This window comes from Cyrtonyx montezumae, unplaced genomic scaffold, assembly GCF_038088225.1.
Source record: "Cyrtonyx montezumae isolate F1298 unplaced genomic scaffold, pur_monq_1.0 scaffold_8, whole genome shotgun sequence".
NCBI lineage: Eukaryota > Metazoa > Chordata > Aves > Galliformes > Odontophoridae > Cyrtonyx > Cyrtonyx montezumae.
The window spans coordinates 60584064-60608792 of record NW_027072089.1 but is presented as its reverse complement, the minus strand read 5'-3'; the positions used below and the strand labels follow the sequence as shown (position 1 = coordinate 60608792).

Sequence of the window (24729 nt, the reverse complement as noted above, 5' to 3'; positions counted from 1 at the left end):
AATTAGATTTGTTTGATATACAAACTCAAATGAAGCCAACACTTCTAATCTACTAAAGATGTAAATGTCTGTTCGTCTTGAAGAGTTCAAGGTAATGTTACCCGCATAACAATAAAGCCCAATCCTGGGTACTTCTAATAAATTAAGCAGTCTCACTGAAATGCTCAGGTGCATGCTCAGGTGGTGCAAAAACTAGGATGGCTTTGTAAATCCATAGCCATACCACCAGTGCACTTCTTGTGCAGTTACAGCTTGGACTATTCCATGTAAGAATGCAGTTTTGACCATATTTTAGCTTCAAAGGCTGTACTGGCAGAGAAATTACATCTTCCCTGTTGTTAACCAGTGCCATCAGAAACTAATACTATAAATTTTGTTAGTGCTTCCTGCAAGACCTGTTGTGTTAGCTGCTTCTTTCACAGTCAAGCCCACAGGTAGAACTAGCTGTTGTTTCAGTTTACTTTGGTACTGCCTAGCTGTGCTGGGGTTATGACTTACCTGCAAAGAGTGGAAAGGGCTTTTGTCTCCCTGCTTTGAACTAGACAAGTCCACAGGCAGTACATGGGATGTTATTGTCTTAAGAGTCTGAAGAACTTGCAGAAACGTTCTTGACCCTGAAAGCAGGGACGTGAGTTGGTGAGCCATGATGTTGAACGCAAAAGATGCATAGGTCTAACAGTGAGGGAGGGTCTGCTTGGCCAAAATTCCTGCAGAGCTTGGAGGCCACTGTAGTGTAGAGGTGCATAGGTGATTGGATTCACATACCATCAGTTGCACCTGAGCACTTACATCGTTTCTCTATCTCTTACCCAATTACAAATACTGGACTCAGGAATTTGCGAGGAATTTCACCCGTGTGAACCTAAAATAAATGTAATTCTGCCATTTTCTGCAGCACGGGTGCTGTTAGTATAGGGCTTTCCTGCCTATCATTTGGCAATTCCTTTGTTGTTGCTAATATTTTTACATAAGTCACCCCTCCATAATTGTGCTATCTGATTGTGTAGAGGTGTGTTCATTCCAGAGCAAGATAGAATGTGGGTGAGGAAAGAGGAAAGATTTCTTGCAGTGTTCATACTGCAGCTGTTTGGGCCATATCTGAAAATGGGGAAGGGAAGAGAGGCTGGACAGTGAGTTCTATCAGCTCTGTGATATGTACAGGCTGTCAGCTCATCTAGCAAAGACTTCTCCTTATGAAGAGCCATTGTTGTTCTAATATATGTTACAAATGTATTACATGGCTTGTACATACAAATGTATGTACACAGCAAGGGGGTTGAAGCCAGATGATCTTTGAAGTCCTTTTCAACCCAGGCCATTCCATGATTTTGTGACTAGAGTGGGCAAGTGGAATATGGAATGTCCTTCATGTGACAAACTAGATTCTTTGTTTAAAAGAAGGAATACCAGTGACAGAAAAACTCAGTTTTCCATGAAAAAGCTGCATGCATGAAAGCTTTTCAAGCAGCTTCTCAGTGACTTATGCATTCGTGGGAGAGACCAACAACGTGTCTTTTGTAATAGGCTGCATACAAATTTACTTTCTGCCAAACCTACGCGACTTGGAGTTCTGAGTCTATATTTTAATAAAATATGTGAGTCATTTCATCCTCCCCTCCATAGATTTTTTTTTTTTAATGTCATCTGAAAGGAATTTTGTGGCCACAAGTATGAAACTCTGCTCTGATGACTTTGGTGGCAAAATCAGTAACTCTATCTCATTTTGTTGAAAGAGTGCAGCTGTTGGTGTATTCAGTCTGTATGTAAAGTCAAGCTAGGTGTTAATAGCTTAATAGAAAGGAGGAGGTAAAAGTTTTGTGTTGTGTATTTCCAAAATCTTTGTAGCAATGTGGTCTTTTTTAGAACTGCTCGATTGTCAGCAACTGCACTGTGTGTGCGTATATGGATGGGGTGGGGTTAGTGGGCATGCGTCTGTCCCTCTGCATCAGCTTCAGTGATTCAGGGAACAGAAAGAGAATGGCTTGAATTATATATTTGCATGAACTGAGAGGTACTGCTTAAATACTTAGTCATCTTTGCATTTCATACTTGCAATTCTTCTGTTGTTTTCCAATTGTTCTGTTGGATTTCTACAGCATTTTGAAGTACAGTAACATTCAGGGCTGTGATTATCTCATTTATCTGTATTCCCTGAAGAGGTGAATCCTGTGTTTTTTGTTTGTTTTTTTTTTCCATGCAAAAACTATCTAGGAATAGAGGATGCTTGACAAATATTTAGATAATAGGAATATGAGTTAAAGTTCAGTTTCTCATTTATGAATTGATGACAAAATAGCTTGCAGAAATTCAGAAAATTTGGGTTTGAGCCTCTTGAAATGTCTGGCAGAGGCCTTCCCTGCCAGGCTGTGGGTACTAAGAGGGAAGAAAGCAGTGTGGCCAGGAGGGAGGAGAGCACTGTCACCTTGTGTGAAGCCTGACAATATCACTGCAGATATCTCTCTGTTAATGTATACACAACTCATACAAAACATGATGCTGTAGGCTTGACGTAGCATTTGAAATTTTATTTTGGTGGGAGGCAAATTATGTGTTGTTATAGGGGTGGTTTTATTTGTTGTTCTTACTGTTTTTTAATTCAGCTAGCCATAATAACAAACTACGCATGTAATTCTTGTCCAAGGTCCTAATACTTCAAGAGAATTTATGTTTCTCTGACTTATGGGGAAAAAAAAATTAGGTTCAGCATTTTCAGCCTACCTAAATCTTTTTTCCTCCATTTTGCCATTAATCAAATCTGTCACAGGAAATCCTTGAGACTGGTGCACTACCTTTCCTATTTAAAGTACAAGGAAGTCAAGGGAAACAGAGGAAAATATTTAATGTGACACATATGATACGTATGATAGCCTCTTCCTAAAATAATTTCTCTTTTACCCTCTTATCTTACAGACACTCACCAGTTGGCTTTTACAATTAACAGGTCACTGTAGGATGAGTAAAGGGATGGTAGAAGTCAGCCACTTAACATGCTGTTTTCCATCCTGTTGTTTGTAGATGCCTGACATCCTTCCATAAAGGTTCAATTTGCTCTCAGAAGAGCCCCACCTGTGGCCTTCCACTTCCCTCTCACCTGTGCTCACAGAATTAAGGAGCTGGATAGTGATTTTTACACACCCACAGAAGTTGTCCTGCTCTCCTTTTTGCTTTAGTGTAGGGGACAGAAGCATATAGATTAGCATTCTCCTTTGACCTCCTTCTTGCCAGAAGGACAGTACTGATGTATCCTTGCCAGTCATAGTGGGAAAAGCTTTTCACCCATTGTGGTGCTGAGAGTTCATGCCTCAGCTCCAAAGAGATCTCGGGGTGACCTGGGGTTCATCTGTAGCCCATGAATGACATTCACATTAACAAGAACAATACATAATCTGACATTTGTGTATGGAAGGGCTGTGTGATAAAACTGTAGTTGCTGCTGCATTTTATGTGATCAGAATATTTCCTCTGAGCATTGAGGGAGAGTTGTGGCTAACACAGGCAGTTTTATGTATTGCATGTATGTAGAACTCTATGAGAATGAACATATGTACGTGAGTATATACGTATTACATGGCTGATCTCTCAGTAGTCTTGATTTTATATCACACTAGGGGGCAGGAAGGCGCTAGATAGTTTAACAGTGCTATTCCTGATGTTGCCCAACGATAGAGCTTCACCTTTTATGATAGCAGTTGAAGATTTAGACATGGTTAGCAACTCTTGCTGGGGAGAGAGGGAGCTTTTTATCTGCTTTTGGAGGAAAGTCGAAACCAGAGGTAGTACAGCTAGAATTGACACCTCTTCTCGCACTACATTATGTCTTAAGTGGAGGCAAAAAAATGAGATATGTACACTTTTTTAACACTTTGATAAACACAGTCCAGTAATTCTGCTGGAAAGATTTTCTGTGAAGCAGCCTAATTCACCAAGAGCTCAGAAAAACAGTTAAAACCATTTTCATACAGCTGAAGCCATAACAGTGAATTTACCTCCATAATAGACTGTTGAAAACAAAGACACGAGCTCTGTTACCACCCCAGGGGAGCTTTGTTTTAAATGCAGTCCTGTGAAAAGTAGTGATTTTGTGGTGGCAGGAGGCCTATTTTGCAGCTGTGAATGAGTTCTGGAATTCCATCTCTTAACCTTAAATAGATAGATACAAAGCTGGTTACTCGAATTTACCCAAAACAGGTTTTATATCTGAAAAAAATTGCTTTTAAGAGGACAGAGACACCTTTTTTCAAGATTATGTGAATCAAGCATGAGTGTACCTATAGTTTTTCTCGAAAGTTCTGAACTCTCACTCTGATTTTTATTTTTTGTTCTTTTTTCCAGTTTTTCCATATACTTCATTGTTAATATTGATTGTAGTTGCTACAATCCCCAATTAGCACCCAATTTGCTCGTCTGTTGCCTCCTGTCAACTACTCAGTCTCCAATAACTCCTTCCCTGTCTCTCTCCATTACACCTTCATCACTCTGTTGAGGAAAAAGAAGTCACATTGTGACAAGTCGTTAGCTTGCTGCTTTCTCCTCTGCTGCATGCAGCATTGGACGCTTTCTGTCTCTGCTTAGGTGGTGGAAGAATGCCCTTCTCTGACTCAGTGCACCTGCTACTCTGGTTTCTAATCTGATCAGAGCATACACCCAGCTTCTGGAGTGGCTTACAAGCAGTAAGAACTTACAACCATGTTGTTCTCATAAGTGATTTGAGTGAGGAGCAGCCTTGGCCTGGCTTGACCCAGACTTTGCTTTATTACTAGTGCTTAAAGGCTTACAATGTCTTTGGTGCTACAATCTGAGAGCTTCATCCCAAGGTCATGTGACTATGCTGAGGTAGACATCCATATGTTCTACCACTTATCCTGAGTGTCTTTAAGGACCCTTTTTATAAAAATGTCTGGTGGCACTCCTGAGCCACATCTGATTGGCAAGGCAACAGATATTGACTCATTGTGCAATGGTGGTCACAAACTGGTACTTCAGAAACAAACCTATTTTCACCTTGCCAGTAAAGTACTATATCCTTATGAGTTCTTTGGAGAAAATTTCCAATTAAGCATGACTGCTTCTTGTTCTTAGGTAACCCTGGCAAGAGAACAAAATAGCCCTATCAAATTATAATAACCATCTGCATGTCTTAAGATAGATATAGTTTACTTTGAAGCTCTAGAAAAGCAATGAATAGTGTATTTGCATGGTTGTTAGCCCAGTGTAACTACTGTGTTACAGCCCAAGTTTTGTTCTAAATTAATAATCATAATTGTTAATAATTTCTGTTAATGAAATTTTCAGTCATTCACTCACACTGGAGTATATCTCTCTTTATGGGAGCTTCCCAAATAGCAGTTTTCTGTAAACAGATATCTTCTATAAGATCTTCACCTCTTTCTCAGAGGATTTCTTTTTGGGAGGTTCATCTTGAAAGAAGGAGAGAAGATCTTGTTCTCTTGGTTTTCAAGAGAAATTTTTTCAATAGCTCCTCAGCAAAACACTCTGTCTTGAGGACTCTTTTCATTAGCTGTATATTTTTGTTCTGTTATGCTTTTTGAACAAAGTGTGTGGTTACTTTTCTAAAGTTTTAGGTGTTTGCTTTTGGGATAATGTCTTTTGTGAAAATAACGAGGTTTTCAAATATAGTCTCTCAAGCTTGCCAAGCTTCTAGACACGCAGGTCGACAAAGGAGTTTTGCTGCTTGTATAAGTAGATGAGTATGGAAGCTTTGAGCTTTTCAAGGTCCTTGGTTTGCCTGCAGTATTCTGCTAAGAAAGTTGAGCAGCGAAGTACACAAGTGAAGGAACTAATTGTCTTTCTTTTTTGTGGCCTTAACAAAGGAACAGCAGCATAGTGCATGTGGACCTCTGAGAGCACAATTTATGGGAGAGAGTTAGTTGCCCTGGATGGACAAAGTCCCAGGAGGAAGTTGGGACTGCCTTTAGAGTGAGGTGAAATGCAGCCTAGCCTAATGAGAAAGAAAAGCCCAAATGTTTTGTGACAGTTGTGACATTAAGGCTACACAATTAAGGGAATCAGACTATTACTAGGTTTTTTAGGCCCAGCTATTGTGTGTTTGCATGACACCTACTACTAACGAGGACAAGGATTTTTTTTTTCATTAATACTGGAAGAACTGAATGGCCTCCTTTAGGATTGCCCTTATAAAGTAATTCCTACCAAAACACTTGTGTCCAAATTGGATTTATCTGTTTGGTGTGGCTGTTTCTGACATGCTCAATACAACAATAGACCACCAAGTAACACAGAGGGTAAACCTCTGAAAGGAAAGGAGAAATAAGACAGGCATGATTTTAAGCTTTGAAAGCTAAGCATGTTATCTTTATGGACAGCCCACCCTAGTGCTATGAATGTAAATAACCTTGGTCCTTACAGTGAGGTTTCTACAAAATAAAACTTGACCAGTACTTGTGATTTATTAGAGAGTACTTTTTTAAATGCTTGCCATGGTTTTCCAGAAACTTTAGGAAACCCACCAATATCACAAAAATAAACCACAGTTGCCAATAGTGATTTCCACTGAATTGAATACAAGCTGATACAGACTCAGGCCTATTATAGATGCCTTGTACTTGCTCTTCTGAAACGCAGGTGACCCAGTTCACGTCTGCTGGTATGTGGATGTTATCCATCACAGTCACTGCTAAGCTGTGTGCTCAGCAGCCCGTGCTGCGTCACTCTGCAACAGGTGTCCACTGCAGCCGTGTTTGGAAGGATGTCAGGTCATGCTGGAGCCTGGCTTTAGTTCGTTTACCATAGGCTCTTCTGTCAACTGCTACCGATCATTTCAGACTGCTTTATGGTATCAGAGAGTGAGCATACATAGTTCATGAAAATTACATTAAACTGATCAAGTACAAAGTGAAGCTTTAGCTGGAAAGTCTTATGTATTACATATATGAATTCCATCTGAACATAAAAAGGAACTGATGTAGTGACTCATCTTTTCGTGTATCATAATCCATTAGATGACAGCATTTTCAGAATGGAACAACTAGTATTATTTTGATGTCTTCTGCAGCATGCAGCATAAATTTACTTTCCCTTTTTTCCCCCGTCTCTTCCCTCCCTCCGACTCTGACTGCATCTCTCTTTTCCAATTTATCTGGATTAAACAAGTCTCTGATTATTCTTTATGCCACAGCAAATAAAGTCATTTTCAGAAACAGATGTCGAAAGAGCCCAGTGAAATAATCCTGGAGGCAGATGCAGTCTTCCATAAGCTGCCAAGCTCATGGTGCAATCAAAGTGATGAAACAAAATGGAACAGGCTGCAGAAAAAGTAATTAAATTATAGTTCCATTGTAGAAGCACATTTTAGAATTACTGAGATTCAGAGCCCATAATGCTAGTATTATAGTTGAAAGAATACTTGCCATGGGTCATGAGCATTTTTTTTAACAGTTATTAATCATGCTTGACTGGAAAGACATGTGTAACCTACAACAAGCTTTGGCTGTAGTTGTGCCAAAGGAAGCTTTTGTTCCCTGAAGGGAATTGTATCAAAGGCCAGAGTGTCCTATTATTACATGTGCAATAGTGAAGTGCAGAATCTGAAAAAGGGCTTTTCAAATTTCGATACAGAGTATTGGAGGGGAAAAAAAAGGTAAGTATTGTATCTTAGCAAATTCTAGATGACATCCTTTTTCTATTACCAAGTTAACTTACCCATTATATAAATAATGTTTTATAGACTTTTTTTAACCACCACTCTTCTCCCTAACTTAAATAAAGGTAATGTCAAGATTCTTGTGAAAATGAAAAAGAGGCATGAAATGTACAAAGTTATAGAAATTAGAGATTCAAAAGACCTCATTAGCTCTTTCAACTCTGTTTCCTTTCCATTATAAAGTGAATCTGTAGAACAGCTGACATAATTTTCTAATGATTTTTTTCAATAGTCATTTTTTGAAATGTTCCTTGCAAATATGTTGACTTCCTTTTTAAAAAGTTGAATGAAAGAGTTTTATAAGGTCTGTCTATACTGCCTTTTCAAGACTGTAAAATTGTACTATTTCGGTTTACAATTTCAAATAGATGTTTTATATTTTGAAATATAGATAATGGAGTACAAAACCAGCAAATGTAGTACCAGGCTGTACTAAAATTCAGAAAAATAACTTATTTGTGTTGACAAAAATATTACACCATACACACTCACACACTAGTAGTTTCAAAATTTGACATTTTGGTTCCATTAGAAATGAAAGTGAACTTTGCAAGTTAGAACTTCTTGTAAAATATATGCTGTATGTCTAAATTCTCCTTAAGACCTGATCCAGCATTCCCAACATTAAGTGTCTTGGCTGACCTTAGTGTATCTCTTACAAAGCTTCAAGGAAGCTTAAGTAACCATTCTTAATGGAAATGCCAGATGCAGTGCTGCTTCTGGAGAATATTATTCAGCCTGAGAGATAGCCCTAACAGGTTCTGAGGGCAGAAATGTAACTTTAATTGCTTCCTTTTCGGTAGTTATGTCATCCTTACATCAGCCAACCACACTTGCAGCATCCTGGTTTCTCTTCTTATCTTCAGCTCCCTCAGGTATCAGTAGCCTTTCTGGAATATTGCCTTACTTATTGCTGGCTAAGCTCCATTGCTTTCTTTATTACTAATGTACTCCTAATGCTGGCCACTAGTTACTGATACAGATATTACCCAGACTTCAGCAATGCTTTTTGCTAGGGGTCTTTTCCCCTTCCCCTTCCCCTTTCCCTCCCCCTTCCCCTTCCCCTTCCCCTTCCCCTTTCCCTCCCCCTTCCCCTTCCCCTTCCCCTTCTTCCCCTTCCCCTTCCCCTTCCCCTTCTTCCCCTTCCCCTTCCCCTTCCCCTTCCCCTCCTTTCCTTTTTTGTAAGAATTCATTTCTTGGTGATTTTCTAGTCACTGCAATAAGTAAGCAGCTACTTTCTCTTGATCTTACTACTTCTTTTTCCCTTCAAATGAGCAAATGAACCATGCCATGGTCTCACATCAAAGGTAGGAAGGGCAGCACCAAACTCTTCACATCAACATGAGTCTTGTTTTGTTTTCATTAAGAATATAGGACCAAAGTAAACGCAGTTAAACAGTATGTGTATGTGCAACAAAGTTACTAAAGTGGCTGGAAAAAAAATGTGTACCCTGTGTCTTTTTAAAGCACTTTTGTAGGGAAGTTTCTAGGAACATGGGAGCTTTCTGAGTGATTACATTATTTCACTTCCAGAGTCTGTTCCTCTCACTTTTCTCTCATGATTGGTTGGAGTTGTTCAGACTGGAGAAGGCTCTGGGGATACCTTACTGCAGACTTTCAATATAAAAAAGGAGGCTTAAAGGAAAGATGATGAAATATTTTCTACTGGGACAAGGGGCAACCATTTTAAACTGAAAGAGGGTAGATGTATATTGAATATAGGGGGGAAATTTTTCATGATTTATGGATGTCACTTAACTTGTGAAGGATATCGCTGCCAGGGGAGTTAATTATCTTTAAGGTCCTTTCCAACCCAAACCATTCTGTAATTTTGTGTGGCTGGCTTTGTGATGCTGAGCAACCAGTGTACATCTGCTGATATACCTGATGGAATTCCTGCTGGAAGTTCACTGCTAGGTCTGCACCATGGATTTTTCCTCCCCAATAGTTAGTCTGTTGCTCCATGAAATTTGTGTGAACTTAAAGCATAGGACATCCCTGTATCTCTTCAAAATGTTTTTGAAACCAGTCAAGGAGTTTGTATCTACATATATATAAAAATATGTGTGAGTATATCTGTGAGGAAAGACACTAAAGAATAAACTAGAGGACAGTCACTTCATGAAGTGTTTCAGATCTGTGGCATTGTGAAGCAAACTAGCACTTTATGCAAAAGTACTTTCTTTTTGCTTTTTGAGTTTTTGAGGTTCTCCTTGTTTATATCAGTGACAAAGATATTGATTTAGGTAGGTGGCTTAAATCTTGGCATGTATTTGGCTCTTTACTCTGAGTGTTGACTGTCCATAAAGCCATTTGTTGTGGGCTGATTGATTGTTTTGATTGTATTTTATTTTATGTTATTTTATTTTAATCATTTTTTCCACTCTTCTTAAACCAGTTTTTAAATAAAGTGCTGTGAACTTCCTGATTTTCATTCCCACTGCACAGTCTTGGGCTTCACAGTGTAATTCTTGTAATGCTATAATTCTTTACTAATTACTAGTGATAGGCAAACTGAATATTCATTTTGCGAGCATGACTTTTGATGACAAAAATTCCAGCAAACTTACAGGGCATTGCAACACTGGTTTTCGTTTTTCTTTCTACCCTTGTGAATGACAGTCTTCAACAGCACTCAGCCTGTATTTGCATCTGCTAGGACTGTGTTCCTGTTGGACCAATTTCTCTTGCTAAGAATTCCCAATTTGTACTTGCCTTAAGCAGGCATGAACGTGGGGTCCCAGAAGTGGTCCTTTGACTCACAGTGCAGAGAATGGCATCAATTCCCTTGTGACAGAGCAGTGGGAGCTCATCTTCTTCCCTCCCTAAGATGCTTTTTTTCTTTTAATGGATATTTATTTATTCATCTAGAGATCTTGAATGGATTTTCAAATCACAGCTTTGTAAATAACATAATTAAGGTGATTACAGAAGTGACTTTTTTGCTTGTTTGTGTTAGAGATTCAATTATATCAATATATAACATTTTTCTACTTAACAAGGTGAAATGTATTATTACTATTAGCTTATTTTCCCTAACGTGTTTTGTATTTGATTGAGTGAAACAACTGAGTGATTCATCAAACAAGATAAGTATACAAAACTTTTAATTTACAAATAGGTTTGACAAATACGTATTTCTAAGGTGGATATAATTTGAACATTGACATGATTATAGGAATACAAATATATTTAAATATCTGTTTATTCTGTGAATAGTAGAAAGATACATAAGGGGTCAACATTTCCTATTAAAGAAGCTCTCCTATTTCTTGAAATATTCTACTGGTTTGGGATTTTTTTCTTCCTTTGATCAATGAGGAATTATCAGAATTCTTCTTGCAAAGAAAGTTATAATTCTTCATTGTGTGTGTGAGACTATTTTTGCTAAATATAAAGCTGTATTTTTAAAAATCGCACTTTTCTTAATACTCTCGTATTATATGTGCATTTGTAAACTTTACCCACTGAAAATATCTTGGAAGTAGACCACATGAACAATTTCTCTATTCTTTGAGAATAAGTACAGTTATTTTTTTAAATCAACAAACAAAATTTGTTTGCTCCAGAACATTACTGGTTTTCCTATTTGCTGTGAGTTAAATGGAGGTAAATTTATAACTGAAACATTATTTCTGAAATCAAAAGATGATTGCATTTATAAAATGTCAAAGTCATGTATTTGACTTTAGGGAACTGAGATAATTTGACAAATATAACACACATTCACCATACATGGTGGTGATTTGTTGTTTTTTTTTTTTCAAGAGTAATGCAGACTCAAAATCTTTTGTTATATGATAGAATGTAAGAATGTGCTGTTTTTCCCACCTTCACTATGACAAATGCATTTCTTTATTATGTCTGGTTGCATAAAAAGATTTATGCAGCTAAGTTGGACTATTTACATATAACCACATAAAGCAAAATTGCTATTTAAAACCTGAAAAAAAAATGTAAGGGGAAAAGAAAGAGGAAAAAAAAAAGCTGAACTTAAGGGTTTTGGAGCCAGAGGATAAAGTGGCAGGTAAAGCTGATTTTGTTCTCAAAGCTATGATTAGAAAATAATCTGTAGTAGATAGCCGGTCTACCATATGTGTATATTGTCTTCCCTGATCTTGAGAACTGCCAAGTACATGATAAAGCTCACAGTTAATTGCATTCAATGCCATTACAAAAAAGAAAAAAGCACTTTCTGGTCCATCCTGAACTCACTATGAATCGTCCTAGAAAATATTTGTTCAGAATAATTTATGGTGGGTTCCCTGTATTAACATGGCCCCAACTTTCCCATATGTGGAGAAGTTTCATGAGGCTATGGTAACGGATTCTGTCTATGAGAGCTGCTAGCCATGTTAGCTGGATGGATTTTTTGTGTGTACCGAATGATCTGTTCCAAGTATTGCCATGCACACTGTTGTGTAGTTTTGTTTTCTGTTTGGTTTTTTTTTCTTTAATTTAGTAATAAAATCCTCTCTTCAACATCTTTATCAATGACACATATGATGGAATGAGTGCAAGTTTGCAAGCAGATTTGCAGGTGACATTGAGCTGAGCGGAGCAGTTTATACACTGGGGGGAAAGGAAGCCATCCAGAGGGACCTGGACAGGCTGGAGAAGTGGGCCCATGTGAACCTAGTGAGTTTCAACAAAGCCAAGTGCAAGGTGTTGTACTTGGGCCAGGGCTATCCCAGGTATTCACATAGACTGGGGGAAGAACTCCTAGAGAGCAGCCCTGCAGAGAAGGACTTGGTGGTCCTGGTGATGAGAAGCTGGTCATGAGCCAGCAGTGCACGCTTGCAGCCTGGAAGGACAACTTTAACCTGGACTGAATTAAAAAAGGTTGCCAGCTGGGAAAAGGGGGCGATTGTCCCCCTCTACTCAGCTCTTGTGAGGCCCCATCTGGAGTACTTTGTCCAGGCCTGGGGCCCCCAGCACAAGACACAGAGCTCTTGGAACAGGTCCAGAGGAGGGCCACTAAAATGATCAGAGGTCTGGAGCATCTCTCCTATGAAGAATGGTTGAAGGAACTGGGCTTGTTTAGCATGGAGAAGAGAATGCTTCTGGGAGACCTCATTGTGGCCTTCCAGTACTTGAAGGGTTCATATAAACAGGAAGAGGAAGGACTATTTACATGGGTTGATAGTGATAGGACAAGGAGGAATGGTTTGAAACTAAGACAGGGGAGATTTGCATTAGATGTTAGAAGGAAGTCTTTCACTCAGAGGGTGGTGATGCACTAGAACAGGTTGCCCAGAGAGGTTGTGGATGCCCCATCCCTGGAGGCATTCAAGGCAAGTCTGGATGTGGCTCTGGACAGCCTGGGCTAGTGGTTGGCAGCTCTACCCATGGCAGGGGGATTGAAATCAGATGATTTTTGAGGTCCTTTTCAACCCAGGCCATTCTATGATTCTGTGATTCCATTTCACAGCAAACTGTTAAGGTACTCTTTATTCTTGTCAAAGTAATAATTTCTGGAATAATTACAGGGGGAGAAATAAGAGTTAGAAAGGTGGAAAATATAACTGGGAAAAGAATCATTGCATTTTCCATAACTTGGAAGTCACTCAGGAAGTTTCCCTTTGTATCCTCGATCTGTTTTGTTTGCTGAAGGCCATTGTGCAGCTTCTCTAGATTTCCTGAGACTTGATTTCCATGCACACTTGATAGCATTTATTGCCTGATGAGCATATGATGTTTTCTGAAGGGATGATTTTCTATATTTTGTCAATATGTAGCTGTCTATTTATGATACAACATCATAATTTTATATTAATTGATTTTAGATAGGTAATTAATCATAATTGAATCATAATAATCATAATAATTCATAACAATACAATAGTCAATGTGGTGTTTTTGTGAGCTTTCTTCCTAAAAATTCATTATTCTCTATTATTTACTTCAGAGAAAATGCTATAAGTGAAAGAGTAAATAAAAATGTTGCTGCTCATTTCTTTTAAATAAATCAAAAAGCAAATATGCAGCGCCATTGGCTGAAGTATATGAGCAAAAGTCATCAGTTTAAAGAATGGGGGTTTCATATGTCAAGTTCAGAAACTGAACATATATCAGTTAAGAACAGAAATCTGTCTGTCTCTAAACTTGTACTTCTCTTCAGTGATTGTTTGATATTTGGTGGTGATCTTCAGAAAATGAGAAATAAACATATTAGTCCTGTAGGGTAAAAGCTTCTCACATTTCAGGGAGGACACAAAGACAGTTTCTTCTATAGATAATATAATTTATTCCTGTGACTAAATAGCGTTAACAGTGTTCCTCAAGAAAAAAAAAAGAAGAGTACCTGTTTAAATACTTCATAAAATTACACTGGAAAGACAACAATCCTGGAGCTTTGCCAGTTTTATATTTTGTATATAAAAGTTGTGCTGTTTTTCTCAATCTATTATTTCCTTATAAATTTCACATGTATTTGGTGATTCTAACATTTCCAGGTATCTGTAATAACTACTGAGCTTAGCAGATCAGAAGTATAGAGAGTTTTAAAATAATCAGCAATATCAACTTACTTAATTGGGCTATGATATGATGATTTAATGGAGTCAAGTTCTGTAGATCTTGTTCACCTCATTAAGAAGTCAGAGATTAACATTAAATCTATTTTGGGATATAAATGATAAGGTTGTGAATAAAATATATAATCTCATTCCTTTGCATACAGTTCTGTTCAGTAATTTGGGAGATGGAGCAGGCAAGGTAGAAAGGTTGATGCTGCACCTGCTTCCTTAGCTATTGTTTCTTAATCAGTATAATTTCTGTAGAAAGCCGAAGTGCTTTAAGGCATATTTTCTCCTTTTCCAAATAGTTATTATTGAGAGAGAAATCATTTGAAGAGTTGTTGTTATGACTGTTTTGTTATTGTGGGCATCCTGTGAGCTTTTTGTTCTTAGTAACCTCATAACAGTATGGTTTTGTAACACCAGATGTCTTTATCCTTCAATTGATATATAAACTGAGAAGTGTGCATTTAGCAAACATCCAGTCTTCCTTTTTTGTACTGCAACTGAGAGCATAAACAGACGGTGATAGTTACTACTTTCCAATATTTCTGAAAAGAATATCCTCAAAATAAAACAGTATGATTGGTGTTGGCTTTGCTTGTGATTTTACTTTGGGTTTGGATGCTCAGTTGTTGTTTAAAGTTTTGCTTTTTTTTTTTTTTTTTTTTTTTTTTATAATTACACTGTTTAGTCCTTTGGCATCCAGAAATGCTACTTTCAAGTGACAAACCAGAGAAGGTAGCTGCTTAACATAGAAACGAAAATGAAAGCAAAGTAATTATTTCTTCATTTGACAAGATAATTTTTAGTGTGTGTCAGCTTATTTTTATGTTAAAACCTTAGATATATGGATAAATGAGTAAATTTTTATTGATAATGCCATCAGTTCTTGCCCTGTAGTAATTTTCTCCCATTTACTTCAGTCACCTTCTCCTTTCCTATATTCCCTTCACGTTAAATGAAAGGATAAAATTGTGTAAGTAGCATAAATATGTCCCTGAAGACCTCTCCTCTGCTGAAAGTGCAGGTCCATTCTTCTCATCATGCTCTCTGGCAGTGGTTCTTCCAATTCCTGGGAGGTCTCCCTCCTCAAGGGAGAGTTCTGATCAAGAGAACTTAGGTACAGCCTTTCATGGCTCCCCATGGTTTGATTTTCTCTGGTCTCTTGTTCATTCTTACTATCTTATTTTTTTATAATGACTTAATTTTTCCTCTTTTTTTTTTTAAATGTGTTCTTGCTAAATAAGCCAAACTTTTAGCTATTGTCTCCATAGCATCACTGTATTACTTGCTCGTGATAATTCTTTCTGTTCATCTTCAGGTTACTTAGTCTCCTAATATAGCTGGTCCCTCTTCCTGCTTCCCATCCCTAAGGATTGATCATGTGCTTAGCTACCCCTTCTTTGGGATGGTTCCATATACTGCTGAAATGACATATGTATTGTGAGTGAACTGACATTTTTATGTTTTCCTTTATTTTAGTTTTCTTCTAAACCAATTGAAACATAGGAGCTAGATGAAAATGTTTGTGTCCTCATTTAAAATAGATATAGCTTCTGCTGAATGTCACTGTATTTTCACCCATTCTTTTCTCTGTTTAAATATCTTCCAGTGAAACAGCTGGAATTGCTGCTTTTTAATTATATATTTAGATTCTTCCTTGCTTTCTTCACATTTGCATCTTTCTACTGATGATTATGAAACAACACTATTAAGTTCAAGAGTCCCTTCGAAGGCTTTAGCACAGTGAATGCTGTGCTGGTTGCTTTTACCAGTTTTGTCTTTTGACAAGCTCAGGTTAACAACTGCATGATCCACATTTCATATACCAAAGCAGGCTTATTCCTTGGATATTTTGAAATTATGCTTAATTTCACATTGATTCCTCTCGCTGTACTATGCACACCAGCCAACTGAAGCTTTGTCTCTTTTTTCCACATGGGAGTATTAAAGGAAGTATTTTCAACACTGTGCAGACATTATAACTACAGGCATATATTTTCTTGGATGTGGATTAACTTATTTGAGTGTTAGGAGGAAAGTGGATCGTGGTGTTGACTTTTCCATTGACTTCTCACGTCTTAGGCCTCTGGCAGACATCTCATACTACTTCCTCTGCTGTGTGTACTCATAACCTCTGAGTGTGTTGTGTCACTGCCCTTTTGCCCTGGAGCATATATTAATTCAGTGACGTCATGGAGGAACTACTCCAGTCTTTGGAGTAGTCACTGGAGGAAAACATGGCTTAACTGCTTGCTTTTTTAATCTCTTAGTCTACCAGCAATACTTGAAAAGCCATGTGAGAAAATTAATGACTCTTAGGTAGTGAATTATGAGCATACATGCCAACTTGGGATAACAAATGTTGAAAATGTATAGAAACACGCACAGGTTAAAGAGATTTGCATGAAACAAGTGTCTGTTTTATCAGAATCTTTAAAACATTTGAATACATTTCTACCTACGGAGAAATTTTCACTTTTTACATGATAAACCACAGTAGAAATGTCTCCAGATGTTCACGTTTAGCTTTGTAGGAGGCAAAAATCTGCTGCTTGTTGGGACTCATCCAATGCAATTTACTTTCCTTCAGTTTCTGGATATGATTGTTATTACCTGTTATCTGGAGATGCAGAGCACTGGATTTTGGATTTGGTGAATCCTGCATCCTGAGGTCAGAGGGAGCATACTGTCAGCTTTTTCTGTCACTGCTGTCTGTCTGTTGAATGCTGGGTAAATTGCATATAACCTCACTCTGAACATTTAGCCATGCAATTGAACCGCAAGAGCCTGTGCAGTGTTCTCTGATTACCTGTAAAGTCCTTTGACTTTCCTCTGGGGTCAGGAAAAGTGTAACAGACTTTCTCAAGACCCAGGAGTAGCCGTGGGACCTTGTCACTCAGAGCTTCAGAAAGGAGAGCTCACACACAAAGGTATACATAAGCCAGAAACATAGTAAATTGTTCAAAATCCTGATTTTACAAAGGAAAGGGAAATGATTTTACTGATTAAATATTCATGATGTGCTTACATATGTCAGCAGTAGGTTTGGGTGTATTGCTAGGTGATAGAAGGCTTTGTAGAGGGAAGTATTCCCTTCCTTGTGCTGGGTTGGTCAATTCCCTGCACCCAGAGATCTGGACCAGTCCATGTTTGTGATGATGCCTGCAGAAAAGAAGTGCTTTAACAAATTAGGTAAATAATAATGCATTTTATTTCAGTCTGGGGATGTCTAGGACAGCTGTAAATGACATGGCAAAGAAAGGACCCTTCTCTCTTCATCGTATATGTACAGATGCCATGCATTTCTTCCTTGTTCTGTGAGGCTGCCCTCTTGAATTCATTCCCTCTGTATCTCACACAGCTGCGTGACTCCCTGCTTGCACATGCACTCCCAGCCCTCCCCCAGACAATCTGTTCTGCTTCTCAGCACCAGGTGCCAGAGTCTGAATGTGTTTGAAGGAGGGGCAAAGACAAAATTCTGGAAAAAAAAAAAAAAAGGGAACCGGCCACAATATTTGTAACAATATTTTACTTTTTACCTCATTTTAAAAAAGAACCCAAAATTTGTTTGCTAAAAAAAAATGGGTTTTATAGTTTTAATCTGGAAAGGGTCAAGACTGGGGAGCAAATGCTACTCTCTGCCGAAAGCATTTCCTGGAAGAAAAAAATCCCAATGTCATCATACTACTGTAGCATCACAGAACTTAGCAAATGGCCATTCCAATTGTAAATTTGTATCTAATCTAATATTATTTTCCCACTTGGGAATGCACTTCATCAGAGACACAACCATACCTTCATCACAAAATGTTGGTCAGCAGAACTTAAGTGGTTTACTTCTACTTGAAGCACATCCACCAGGTGAAACAGTCCAGGCATACCCTGAGGTACTGCAGGTTTCTAGAGATCTCAGATGATCAATTTTGCTTCAGTACAGTCCAGGGTACATTCCAAAATGTGTGCTACTGTAGAGACACAAAAGTGCTCCTGTGTTTTGCAGGGGCAGAAGCAGAAAGTGTTTGAACATGGTGAATTAGATTCATGACCAGGCTCTTTCAGTTTACTGCCTTCCAATTCAGGAACTTTGCTTACCTTCCACTTCTCTCCATGCAGATAGATGATGTATAATGTAAGTGGTTGGCATCAAAATATAGAATAAGTGGGGTATATTTCAGTGGCTGTGGTCTGGGTTAGAGAGTGAACAATAAGAAATGCAGTGATTCCATGCTGCGTTAGGGAAAATCAGGTAAAATTAATCTATGAGAACAGAACTTTTGGTAACTGTGAGTATGGATTCAGACCAATTGCTTGAGAATTGATCCATCTGTGGCTATTCGTTATACCTGCACTCAGGAAGACTTGAATCACTGATTGCTGGTGTCTCAGGTTTATCATGGTGACTCCATATGTAGAGTCACAGAGTCATTAAGGTTGGAGAAGACCACTAAGATATTTAGTCCAACTACCAACCCATCCCCACCATGCCCACTAACCACATCCCTCAGTGCCACATTCACACATTTCTTGAATACCTCCAGGGATGGTGACTCCACCACCTCCCTGGGCAGTCTGTTCCAGTGCCTCACCACTCTCACGCATGTTTCTTATGGTCTTTCTTCATGCATCTGCTGTTCACTTCTCTTATGGATGACATGCTCAGCTAGATGGACTTTGCTTTTCTCAGTGCTTAGTGGTTATTAAGATGTAGGTTAATTACTTGTTGAAACTGTGAGACCCTGAGTTTTCAGGGGAATTCCCAGGCTAGTAAAACTTCTTGTAATCCCTCAAATCCAAAGCTAATAGACAGGATTGTCATTAATAAGAGACAGTTACTGAAATGTGTGGCCTACTTATGGGTTGTATGCTCTGTAATATAGGCCTGAAAAAGACAAAATTAAATGGGAAAACTCTAAGCCTCTTCTACTGTGGAAATTGCCTGCTTTTTGTAATGTTGTTTCCTGCCCTCTTTGTTGTTTGTACTGATAAATGTCCTTGCATTAACAAATTTGTAATGCATCTTGTTTATCTTTTCAAGGCCAACCTTTACAGCTTTCATTAGTATTTGAGGATAACTATGACTTTGTAAATGACAGAAAATCTGCAATTTGTCATTAGGAATTAAGAAGCATCATCCTTCTACTTAGAGCTGAAGCTAAATTGTGGCTGTGGAGGGACTGAGCCATCCCTGGGCCTGGCAGACAAAAACAAAGTGAGACAGTGCCCAGATTTACAGCAGCAAGTGGCTCTTTGTTACTCAGATGTCTTTGATAATGTGTCATCTGCTGTTGCTGGTAGGGATCAGTGTTTAGGCTCAGAATTAATTTCTCTCCAGCTGTAGAGAAAATAAAAATCTCTCTCCTGCAAGAGCAAACAGAATTTTAACAGAGACAGAAAGGGAGAGAAATGAACGTAGTGCCAGGCACATGTAAAAGTGCATTTATATATGGCACATACATGCCACAAAGGGTAACAGAGGGAAAGTGCTGTTGAGAAGACACTGTATTTCCCTTTGCTGTGCTCTGCACTTTCAGTCTTGGAACAATGAAAGAGTGTTTTTAACGTTTCTGAAGGGAATGTATCATGTAATTGGTATATGGCTGGAGAGAGATGGTAGGGGAAGGATAATAATCAAAAGAGCCTTTTCAGCTGTCCAGCAAATCAGAGAGAGGAATGTTAATTGGTTTGTACGACATATTATCAGTTCAGAGTAGCTTTGGACACTCAATTGTACTTTTTTCCCTTCCCTGTCTGTAGGCTGATTAAGTGAAAAGAAAACAACAAAGCTGTTTCCAAGTATTGAAGATAGAAGGCCAGGATGAACCCGAAGGACTCAAAGATGTCGGAAGGAGGTCTCAATGTCACACTTACCATACGCCTTCTCATGCACGGCAAGGTGAAGCGTTTCCTGTGGCTATATCTTTTGCTTGTTTGTTGAATGAGTGTGTGGCATCAGAGGCTGGCAGTAACATTGGCAGAGCTCTGTCCCTCCTCTTCTAGGTAGAGTCAAAAGCACCATTACTGTGACCCAAAAAATCACTCCCTTTCTTTCAGGTTGTTATATGTAATAATGCTCTGCAGCCCAGTTCTTGGAGGCAGAAACGGGTAGGGGTTCAAGGTCAGGCTGGATGGGGCTCTGAGCAACCTGATCTAGCTGTGGATATCCCTGTTCATTGCAGTTGAGTTGGACCAGGTGACCTTTAAAGGTCCCTTCCAACTCAAAATATTCTAAGATTTTAAGTTCACTGGAAAAAGCCTTGCTTGTGACAAACCTGTTTTGAGCAGTTCTGGTGGCAAAAATGAGTTCTTCTATGGGTAATTAGCCAAATTAGTCAAATCTTTGCATGGGAGCGACCTGCATACAGCTCGTCTTTCTCTTCATTTGCTGGACTTCACAGGGTTTTTTTTTAAGATATTACAACATTGATTTGTGTGGAGTAATTGTCACAGAATTACTGAATATTCCTATTGAATTCGAATGGAATACCTCTTCGTTACTCTGATGTAGCATCTTATTAGAGTGAACCCTCAATATAACAAGCATTTGTCCAGGTCCCCTGTGGGTTTGTTTTGGAAGGTTGACTGTAATTTCATTTCTGTCCAGCACAGTGCTTAAACACACAGATAAGTGTGAAATCTGTGCCACAACGTGCCAATTCAGTATTATCAGACTTAACAGTCTGATAGCTGTTTATTGCACATTATCAGATCACAAAATGAGCTTTTAATTAAAAAACGCATTTCACTGGTTTCTTTGTATCATTAATATCAGCCACACCAAGCATGTTTGGTTTAAGGAATGAATGCTATATAAAGCAGATGATTTTGTCTCTCTCTTAATAAAGGACAGTGAATGTATGTGTATATTATTCAGCAGATCAGATTTGTATATGTAAATCTAAAATCTAGTTTTACTTCAGGAATTTAATTTAGAAGGTAAAAATATATGTACATTTTGAAAGCAAGGTACATTTCCAACCTATTTCATGAACCCACATAAATAGGAGATTAAGTTATTTCCTTATATATTTTACTTATGGAAACAATGGGAAATATGAGAGGGGACAACTTAAGTTTTCAAATTAAAAGCAAACAAAAAAAAAATACAATGATAGTATTATAGATCAAGTTATGTTTTCTCTGAAACAGTCCTACCTTTTTGGTTGATATTTTCCCCCCAAAATACTCATCTTCAGGCAGGCATCTTGTATGTAAAATCTGCATCTTAAAAAGGGATCTGTCAAAGAAAAAAAAAATTAATAATATTCTCTTTTACTGCACCCACTGAAAACCTGTGCACATGTCTGCACCCAAAAATAGTTCCTAGGGGTCAGTTGTACTGGGTTCTGGTCCCAGACCAGAAAAGTGTGTGAATGCATCCACATCCTGGTGGGTGTAACCTACTAGCTTCAGTCACACTCCTGCGTGCTTAGAAATTATTTTTATTAGTCGCTGCCAGACAGCTCTGCCTCTTTCAGAGTCATGTCATTAAAGCAAAAATCAAGTATCTGTTATTTTTCAGAACGTTTTAGATAAGATGTGTGCTGAACTTCTCTTGTTTTGTGGTTTGGCGGTATTGTATTTCATGAAAACAATGGATACGTTAATGAGAAAGAAATTAGAAACTAATTTTCTGTGTTAAATATAGCTGACTGTGTACGCAATCACTTTTAACAGCATTGGATGTTGTGTGTCAAATCTTCAGTGCATGGTTAGCCCCAGGGGTTTAAATTAGACCCATAAAAGCTTTGAAATTCAAAGTCGGAGTGGGAGTATACTATGCATCCTCAGCTAACAAGGCACAATGGGTATACCATTAACTCCAGTATGCTCTAATCATGTCCAATTGTACCTAAAAATTGCAAAGTGCACATTAAATCAGGATTTATTTTGGTGATAAAAGTCAAGACCTTATGGTTTCTGCGATATAATTTCTGTGATTTAAAAATGCTGATATTGAGGAATGAAAGATATCTGAGTCAATAAGAATTTGATATGAGAAGGTTGCTCTGAAAGCTGTATGTTCTTCTGAAAAAACAAGAAGAAACATGCTGCTTTGCTCTTCTTTAAGATTTTCTGTGGTAACACTGTTGGAAATTGCTGATATCTAATTAGTATTTCTAGACAAAACAATTAACTGAGGCTGAGCTTGTGCTGAAAGTAACTGGTCATAACTTTAAAGAAGAGAGGGGAATTAAATGGGTAATTTTAAAAATAATAGTAGCAAACTGAATTAAAGGAAATATTAAAAAAATGTTATTTTTTTAGTGCATTTCATGGAAATACCAGGTTCTCTCCCCACTAACTTTAATTCTGTCTCTAAATCTCTGGTACTGGTGAACCTTCGCATGGTGAAAGGTCTGCGTGCTTTGTGACATCTGCATTCCTTTCCCTGGAAAGTTCATAATTTACACAATTATGCTCAGTTATCTCAACTACAAACCCTGCAGAATTAGGAAATGTTCATATGTTCTTTCCATGTGATTTGTACATGGGCATTATAGTCAAGTATGGACATCATAATTATGTCGTTAAGTTCTCTCAGGGTAGTGTAGCTACAGACAGAAAAATCAGGATTTGTATGAATGGAGAGACCTCTACAAGAAGTTACTGAATGAAAGAGTCAGCATATTTAGAAACAACAACAAACAGTAAAGCAAAAGGAAAGCAGAGAGGAGCCATCTTGACTTCTGGGGCCTAATATGAGAGGTGTTCTCCTGAGCCAGGACTGACTTCAGAGTATGCTGGTGTAAGTAAGGTGAAAGGTGTAATTTCCATAGTTGGGCAGCCTTGAAGAGAAACCGGAAGCAACAAAACATTTCTCAGGCTTTCTCACAAGGAACAAAGTAGTAGAGGAGAGGTTTTTAGGGAGTATGATACAAGAGAAGAAGTTGCTCCTCACATCTGCAGAGAAGCAATTGTCTTTGTTTGAAGAACTTCTTATTTCGATGTGTGAAGAGGGAAGCAGGCTGTCTGGACCTGGTATAGGGAACCTGCTTTGGCAGGGGGGTCAGACTCGATGATCTCTTGCGGTCCCTTCCAACCCCTATGATTCTGTGATTTTGTGACCTGCCACAGTAGCTTTCCGAGGAGACTTTTAAGTATAGTTTAGACAAAAATGAATAAAGTTGCAATTGCACTACAGCTTCTGCTGCTCAAGACATTTTTGATGAGTTACCTCAGTGCAGGAACTAAGGAGACTTTTGAAGTATGTGCAGGAGGTAGATATGTAGAGTTTGTTAAATAATGCAGAGACGCATTTTCATCTCTTATTGATGAGAAAGATGTACCACATTAAGGGCTAAAAATGTTTCATATATTTCAATAGAGAAGAATGGTGAATATAGTCTAGGGCTGTTTACTTGGTGCCACTTCTGCATTTCCCATCTGATTCCCACTGTTTCTTGTAGTTCAACAAGTAAAATCACTCTGTAGGGCAGAAACTTGAGTAGGTATGGGTATGTTATCACCTCTATTGGCTTTAGAAGTAGAATGTCGGGACAGGGCTAGAGTTTTCTAAGACTTCTGATTCCAGCAAAAGCAAAAATGGCACCAGGTCAACACTTTGGAAGGGCTTTCTGGATCACAGATTTTGAGTGTATATGTATTCGTGTGCAAACAGTCCTCAGCTATCAGATCCCTCTGTAAGGAAAGGCAGAGCTCAGGCTTCAAAAGAAAAGCTTCACTTTTTCTTTCTTTATTGTTTTTGTCAAAATTAATCTTCTTTTAACTCTCCACGTGCTATAGGTTCTTTGAGGGAGCTCTGTTTCTCCCTTATCATTCTTTGCTCACCTTTTGCATATATTTTTTTTTAGTTCAGTGATTTGCCATTGGTTGATTTTTCTTTCTTGCCAGTAGTAACAAGGCTGGAAGATTATGGAATATTATTGCTTGCCCACAGATCTCTCCCAACATAACTTCTGACCTGACGTCTACAGTAAAAATTACATGATTTTTTGGATTTTTTCTGGTTTGCATTTGTACACAGCCAGTACTGACCATCTGATTAAGACCCTGGAGACTCACCATTAGGAGTTAATTTTAGATGTAGATGGAAAAGAGACTGTGCTGGTAAAGAAGTGTTAAATTTCAGGAAAAAAATCTTCATGGATGGAAATTTTGGATGCATGAGCTGGGCTGTAAGAAAATACTCAAATGTGCCAGCATGGAAAGGGCATCAGGGCCATGAACTGACTTTGGCTTATGTATCATAGTAGTGGTGCAGGAGTCTTTGTTACCTCCCTTGAATACAAACCGCCAGGAGAAAAAATATATTATTTCCAGTGGCACTGTGAAAAGGTACGTGGCTACAAAACTATAGTGGGTACAGTGAAGTCTGCAAGAAAGCAAATTAGAATATGTTGAGTTGAGTTTGGGGGAGGTTTTAGAGAAAATACAAAGAGCTCAGAAATAGAAAACAAAGTTTATTAATGAAGTCTGATGAGTTAGAAATAAGGAAATAATTTATAGACAGGATGGAGAAGGAAAGATAGAACTGGAAGGGAAGTAGGACTCTTGCCAGATACT

General features: G+C 38.3%; 1 protein-coding gene across 11 annotated transcripts in view; it reads left to right on the top strand.

Annotated features, from left to right (window-relative positions):
* Positions 1-24729, top strand: part of LOC136058555 (poly(rC)-binding protein 3-like) — a 480047-nt gene that overhangs the window by 406604 nt on the left and 48714 nt on the right. For 9 of the 11 annotated variants that reach the window (XM_065752105.1, XM_065752106.1, XM_065752098.1 and 6 more), the window contains one exon: positions 19960-20098. In XM_065752105.1, coding sequence (XP_065608177.1) covers positions 20021-20098 — 78 coding nt within the window. In that variant the 5' untranslated portion in view covers positions 19960-20020. The other 2 variants (XM_065752101.1, XM_065752103.1) reach the window with 2 other exon arrangements.